This window comes from Fragaria vesca, linkage group LG2 (genome assembly GCF_000184155.1).
Source record: "Fragaria vesca subsp. vesca linkage group LG2, FraVesHawaii_1.0, whole genome shotgun sequence".
NCBI lineage: Eukaryota > Viridiplantae > Streptophyta > Magnoliopsida > Rosales > Rosaceae > Fragaria > Fragaria vesca.
Genome location: NC_020492.1, coordinates 5640022 through 5647545, shown reverse-complemented (window position 1 = coordinate 5647545; position 7524 = coordinate 5640022). Strand labels below are relative to the sequence as shown.

Here is a 7524-nt window from a genome sequence, read left to right as displayed (position 1 = left end):
GCACGTAATATGAATGTTTGAAGGTAATATGAAATTTATGGTGGTTCTTTCTTACCGATGAAAGGCAAATTATTATAATTGTAAGAAGCTTAATGTAATTCATATACTTATGATAGTGTTTAATATTATTCTCTTGGTAACCATGATTTATAAAACTCCAAGTATAGTCTACAAAATTTATATAGACATAAAATTGAAGAGCAATTATGTTATAATACATTACCAAAAAAATAAGGCAAAAACAAATTCTAAGGTTAAACTGGTCATTTACAAGTTTAAAGCTATTTCAAAAAGCTAGTTTACCAAACAGTTTGCCTCTGCTTCTACCATTCACAGCACTTACAAAAAGTCAGTTTACCAAACACTCAGCAGCTTTGCTTGTCAGCTGCTTATTCTCAGAATTAGCCACAGCCAGCTTATTTTGGAAGCCACAGCTGTACCAAACAGGGCCTTAAGCTCTCCCAACCTCTTCAGAGTCAAATCCGTCTCATCCACTCCGGCATACTCACCGGCATTCCCAGCCACACCGTTGCCCGCTATCTCCGACGAGATCCTGGCAATCTGCGACTGAGTGACCGAAAAGTCCTTGACCCTCTCTTGCTTCTTCAAGCTCAATTCCTCCAAAACATTGACAGCAGAAATCTGGTCCCGGAGAGTTCCTCTTGCCCAGGAAAAGGAAGTGGCTTCGCCGAGAGCGGAGGCGATGGCGGCGATTTGAGCTTGGCCGTCGGCGAGGGACCTGTGCAACTCGGCCTGGTACTTTCTGGTCATCTCGACCTTCTTGCAGTAGATGTCGAGGCCCTCTTGCTCGAGCTGGAGAATCATGGTGTCACTCTCACTCAATCATATGGATTGAGAAGAGACCCAGCGCACCAATATGATTAAAAAGATATCCATGGCATAGTTAGCTAGCTGTAGCTACTTCAGTAGCATATGAGTATGAGATGAGATGGAGGAGGAGGAAGAAGATAGGGATACTCTACTGGGTTTTGATCGATTTGGTACGCTGTCCATTGGATCAACTCACTTAAGATCTAACGGTCATTACAGTTTCATCCCTTTTTGTCCCTTAAAAATTGGTCCGCAGGTGAGCAGACCTGTTCCTTTTGAATGTGAAAGGTGAATCAATGATAAAATGGTATGTATTTAGTGAACTCGGGTAATTGGCATGGGTAGCACAGGACTATATGAACAGAGAGCAAAACATAGCTCGAAGTAGTGGGTGTGTGTGTGTGACAGTGTGAGGGGGCAGGAGGTAACAAGGGAGCTGGTAACTTGGGTAATCAAAGAGGGTGGAGGTTGATTTGGGGGCTGAAATTACCTGAAAAAATTAAGTTATTTCTTTGGCGGGATTGAAGCAACTTTCTCCCTTTGCTTAATCTGTAAATTAGTTATAAGCATCTAAAAGTTATAGGTCAGGTCGAGAGTCTATACAAATTAAGGTACTTATTGTCTTGGGTGCTAAGAATTGGTCTACAAAAAGAGTCGGCTGCAACTCTGCCATGCATGAAAAGCCGGACAGTACGTTATGCTACTCGGTACAAGCAGAAGATTCTCAACTAATTCTATATAACAGAAACCACTAGCTTGTTTGTTAACCCAGTATGAGCTCATGCATGTTTTGCTCCCCATGGTATCATCCTCAGTGTTCCAGATACCCAAGTTTATGCATGCAATTAAAAGAAAGCAATGATCGAGTGTTCGATCACCTAAAACTTGTCCCTAATAATCAGATTAACACTTCTTGTGTTTATACTCAATTGACACCATTCATAATGGAGTCTGCTGCTATCCCTTTTGTAGTAGTGGTTACTTTATCATGCTCGATCTTGTGGTCTCTTTGCCTGGTCTGTGCATCATAGATGGATTTAGTCATCGATCTACATGCTAAAAAGAGAGAGGTCATAGATGGATTTAGTTAGTCATCGATCTACCGTAATATATAAGCTGCCGGTAAGCTTTCTAGCTCGAATTCGTACTAGCCGGCCGGGGGAGAGGCCTCCAACATAAATTTACCATTGTTCAAAGGTTCTACAGAATCCAAAATATATGTTGAATTGCACTCTTTGGTACTTCTTCAACTATCATCATGTCCATTTTTGGATTGGGTTCAAGCTGGGTATTAGCATTCACCTCGACATCAACCAGAAGTAAGAGATCAGATTCCCTTATCAGATGCATATCATCCAAATTGCCTTTCTTCGGGCTAGGGCATGGCACATTCTCGTTCTCACCAATCATCTCCACTGGTTCGTCCTGTGTTGTCGTTGCCAGACTAGGTTTGACACCATGTAGCAGTCTAGACCTAACTCAACTTCCACCGAAAACAAAAAAACAAACCTATAACTAGTAACAAAATAACGAAAGCTAACATAAACGAAAAATGGAAAACCCCAACCAAGTAACCATCGACCTTAAAATAAAAAAATTTAACCTACAGTAACTTCTTTGTTCTATCAACAGAGAAGATTGACGTATTGGGGTTTTTGGGTTAGAGAGTTTGATTAATACTCTATTGGATTCTCTTCAATTATTATAGTGGAAATTCTCACCGGCTCCGAAAATGGATATAGTTCAATCACATTGATTGAGTGAACCACTATAAATTATGTGTCCTTGTATACCTTTTCTTTTATTCATTCCAATCAATATTCGGTTTGTTTATGTTTCCGCATAACATTCGATACCATTAGGCATGACGCAGAAAATATGAAGTTTGAATGATAGTGTTGCTGTGGTTCTTAAAATGCTTTGCTTATGTTAATTAGGTTCCTTTGGCAATTGGAATGTCCAAGTCTGCAAGGCAACATGACCCGGTAGACCTTAGTGGTTCTGGATTTGCCTTCATAGAATCATCTTCAATATTACATCAAAACTGTAAAGATTCTATAAGTTGAGGCCGAATATGATCAAACCAGTTTGTAAATATGTAATTCTACGATTGATCACATGTTGTACTCCTATTGAAAAACCAATTTGTTACTTCTTTTGGCTCGCGTTCCGGGCTATTGTAGCAGCACGTAGCTCTCAAACGTTTTCTTTGGACATGTAGGAACAAAGCGGAGGAATATCAAATAATGTAACCTTGCTTTTGTTCTCAGGTATGCCAACCCTTTTATTCGAGGAATTGCTTCAGTTTATGCAGTGATAAATTCAGTCATGTATGCAGATGTTTGGATCAAGAATTCTCGATCAAGGTACACATCAGCAAGTGACTTGCATGTTAGGCCAATATGATTGTGCGGAAAATGGTTGAGACTCGTAGGCAGCTTGGGTAGTTTATAAACATCAGAACCTGGTAGTCCCACATCGAAGTGTGCCTCGCAGTTTTTCTTATTGTATCCCGCAACTAGGCATTACATGCTAGCATAAATCGAAGGCAATAGATGGTATACTCCAGCCCTTACTGTAAAAGGCGCTAGACTGAAACTTAAATCCTTCCTGCCGTTAATGGAAATGGTCCTACATTTGAAGTCTAAAGCCATTGGATGTTTCCAACAAGATGGGACTACAAATAGCGAGCACAGAAGTTTCATAAGCAGTATTCCAACCATTTAAGACATATGGCACAGATAACCAAAATCTTTTAGACAATCAAGCGTGGACAAAGACAAATTCCTTTTGTTCAATGGAGTAACAAATGTGATGGAAGTCTTGACAAGTTCTCTCATACGAAATGTGTTATGAGAATGAAACAGACCATAAGTTGCTCCAAAACAACTACAACACAATGTAAGATTTAATCAGAGGAATATACCAATAATAGAGTAAGACTGATACCAGATTTTTGCCCTCCACGATTACACGATTCTGAGAGCGAATGACTTGCTTAATGATACCGGTCTCACCCTTGTCTTTGCCTCTTATGATCATCACCTGCAATCAAGATCGGAACACAGTTAATCTACAGATATAGAAAAAGATATGAGGCAGAGAAGGAAGAATCCTCATGGCCCTCACATTGTCTCCTCTAAGAACCTTCCAGTGCCTAATAAGCTTCTCAGCTGCTTTCCAACCCATTTGAAACAAAATCAACTATCTGCAGAAGCGATAAGCAAATATTAATACAAAAAGATGTCCTCATACATAGTTGATTAACAGAACTTCGAGTCCCACAGCATAAGAAACAAGCATAGATACTTGCTTCTATTCTATCCTGAATTAATACCATTTTCTGATTTCAATAAGTGCTTTCACCAAATTGTATGTCACATTCAGAGTGAACCACTTGAATTTTGGGTTTTGTTACTTGGTACTATCGTGAATTGCCTATGGACACAGATATTTCAAATCCACATGGTGATTAGAACAACCATTGGGTTTCAGTGAAGATTAGCTTTCAAGAGAAGGATGCCTGACAAGTGAATTAGCAAGTAACCAGTAAGCAAATGTGTTGAATGGAAGAGGCCATGACTGACGAAGGACCAATTACCAGTAGCATAATAGAATTTATAATCACTCAGAAATAAATGAAGCCAAGTACCTAAAGCCATTGAAGATCTGCAGGTGACAAGAATGAGTCAAAGACGCTTCTTCACTTCTTGGCTGGATCATGCAAAAGTCATTGCTTCAGAAAAGAAATGGCTTGACAAAAAGATTGAATTTGGAACACAAATACAGAGATACATAAAAGCAAGAAGAACCCAAAATGGCTTGCCCACAACTCAAAACAGTAAGAGATTGAATTTCATCAGAAAAACCCATTTAAAGTAGACAGAAAATCCAGCTAAATTTACCACCATAAAAAAAATAAAAAGGAAAAGAGGCTGCATGGATTCAGTAATGGACTACAAGAAACACAGTTGATTCAAGAAATGGATGTACTAACCTGAACCTTTGATCATGAATCTAGTGCTAAATTTCACTACAACCCATAAATCAAAACCACCAAAAACTATTTAAAATTTTGAAAAGGTTGCAGAGAAAAGCTCCCCAAATTTAGCTGTGGGCCTTATGTCCCACATTTATTTATTATCTTATGGAAATCATAACAGTGAATATAAGCAAAGCATTGGGTTTTGTTTCAAGTAAACTCATGTTTTAAAAGGCTTTCCTTTTAAATTGTAGAAAACCAACAAGAATCAGCTTTGTATTAACCACAGGTATATAAATATCAATGGGTAAGGATGCTAATATGAGGGGTTCAGTACGAATGAGTGATGAGCACCAACAGCCAGCAAGACTAGGACTCAGACGCTCGAATGGAGCTTTTGTGGGTAACATCCAAGACAAGGGCACTTATTACCCTGAATAAGTTGCTAACCAAGTATTCATATCAATAGCATTGGAAGGAATTTAAGGTCTCAAAGGAGCATCGAAGCTCAATAAAATTTCCATTTGACAAGCTAACTATGCCTGTCAATTTGCACTAATGAAAAATCGCAGAGTAGATATTCCAACACAATCACAAAAATAACAGACCAAATTTGAAACAAAGCTATAAAGAAAAGTTTGTTTTCCCTACCTCAAATCATAGCAAATAACAGTCAAAATCTACAAGAGAAGCAAGCCAACTCCAAACACACAAGCACCCAATTTAAACGACAGCAATCCAAATTCAAAAGCAAACACCCAGCTTGTACCAACGCAATCCAGGTCCCCTAATTGAATTTCATGATACAAATCATACTCCAATTTATTGGGAATAGCTGAAACAATATAACTAGTTTGAGAAAGAGGGTATTGAAACTTACTTGAGTTAGCTGCGAGTAGAGGGGAAATTTCAAATCCATTGACAATGAAATTCACAACAATCTCTGGTAAGTGAATGAAGTCAATTTGTTGGGAAGAAAGCACAAGAGAACAGAGATGAAGGAATGTGTCTGTGGTTGATGAAAAAGATAGAAAGGCAGAGGAAAACGGATCAAAAGCACGTAGTCTTCTCCGGATGGTCAGTAGAGGCTTCTACACCCAATCAGATATTGCTAGTAACAAAAATATTCTTTAGTTACACAACTCTAAGAGGTAAAAATATCAGATTGGATTCTATTACTGATACAATATAACCAAAACCAAAGCCTAATCAGAGAACAAAACACAAAAGAGAAAGACGAAAGAAACAATATAAATCGACTTATTTAAAATTGAGAACGTCACATTCCAACTCAACCAACAAAGTGTAATATTACCATAAACTCTTAAGCTATGTAGCAATAACAATTGGTTTATATCAGAGAGTAGCGAATAATATGTTGTAGACTTGACTCCTAAATCTGGCCAATTATAAACTTTCAATTGTATGTTTCTAAGATACCAGGGTGAAACTTTGAGCTTCAGTAATAAAAAGCTAAAGATAGTTTGGCAAGGAAAGTTTTATCTCCAAAGTTAACAACAATGCATCAATCCACCAAAATCACGGAATTGTTTGCAAGCATGCAAGAGATCAGCAAATGCCTGTTGACACCAGCCAAGCATATTTGCCAATGGGGTTCACATACAGGAAAAGCTGCTTAACATCCAGCGCTTAGCTTAACATCCAGTAGTAGGGCTTAGCTTAACATCCAGCAGTAAAATTGTCAAAAAACAAGGTAAGAACATGATATTTCAGTTTTGGTAGCCGGCTACTCTAATTAAGATTACCTTCAACCATATTTCAGGAAGCCACAAATGTTTTTCACCCCAACAGGTGTACTACTGCCAATATTATCATTTATCTCCTTCTCCAGCTTATTATTTGATTTTGGTTATCGCAGCTACACTGCAAGCAAAAAAGAAAAAAAGAGAAATTATATACAAAACGAGTCATCTATCAACAGGTTCCAATTTCAACCTGCATTTTCTCCTTCACATACTGAAGGTGTACGACATGTATTACTGAAACAAAAAAAAAAAAATATCTACTAATAGCTCCTGAGACACTCAAAAGGTATGCCCCATTCTTAACCATTACAACTCTCAGCTAACCAACTAAGCATAAATTCAAGCAACAGGCAGGAGAGGATCTAAGAATATGATTAAATGGGGTAGTGACACATCATGCTTTATTAGTAGATTGGAAGAGACAAAAGAGAAAAAACAAAGAAACAGAAATTCAAAAAAAATTACCTTCTTAAATTCTGCAGATCAGCTTACAAATTCTACCAGCTGTATCACACTCTTTAGCTGCATCTCTCTAACTGACCCAAGTACTTCTAGCTCCAACTGAAGCTGTTATTTATTCCTCTTCAGCCCAACACAACAAAAGTTAAAGAGATATATCCAAAAATAATTACCTACCACATTCAAATGAAGATCTAGCAAAACGCAAAGGCAAAACCACCTTCAACCACTGGTACCACAGTACAGTGGTGGATCTCAAGAACTTAATTTCATCAAGAGGTACAATTATTCAACGACATTATAAAAGAGTAAGATATGTACAGTCTATGACAAAGAACAAACGAATAACTCGTTACTTTTGTACCTCTCACCCCTCTAGATTAGCCTACTTGTTATGTCCACAAATTGGTAGCTCTTTTTCTTTTCACTTTATTTTTTTGGTCAGAAACTTACAAGTTTTTCTCACATGAAAGGAGTATAACATGT

At 38.0% G+C, this 7524-nt stretch overlaps 1 protein-coding gene across 1 annotated transcript; it reads right to left on the bottom strand.

Annotated features, from left to right (window-relative positions):
- Nucleotides 1-3291: 3291 nt before the first annotated feature.
- Nucleotides 3292-4545, bottom strand: LOC101299824 (50S ribosomal protein L24-like). The gene is made up of 4 exons (XM_004289857.1): nt 4484-4545; nt 3961-4039; nt 3758-3876; nt 3292-3508 (listed from the first exon to the last, which is right to left on the bottom strand). Exons 2-4 carry the CDS (start codon nt 4018-4020, stop codon nt 3463-3465), a joined length of 225 nt encoding a protein of 74 aa, XP_004289905.1. The 5' UTR covers nt 4021-4039; nt 4484-4545; the 3' UTR covers nt 3292-3462.
- Nucleotides 4546-7524: the final 2979 nt, after the last annotated feature.

Excerpts from the sequence above, each read along its gene's own strand:
- LOC101299824 (XM_004289857.1), bottom strand. The coding sequence starts at position 4,020 with ATGGGTTGGAAAGCAGCTGAGAAGCTTATTAGGCACTGGAAGGTTCTT. Across the intron at positions 3,877-3,960 it reads AGGTTCTTAGAGGAGACAAT|GTGATGATCATAAGAGGCAA; the intron begins GTGAGGGCCATG and ends TCTTGATTGCAG. Across the intron at positions 3,509-3,757 it reads TCAGTCTTACTCTATTATTG|TCCCATCTTGTTGGAAACAT; the intron begins GTATATTCCTCT and ends CGCTATTTGTAG.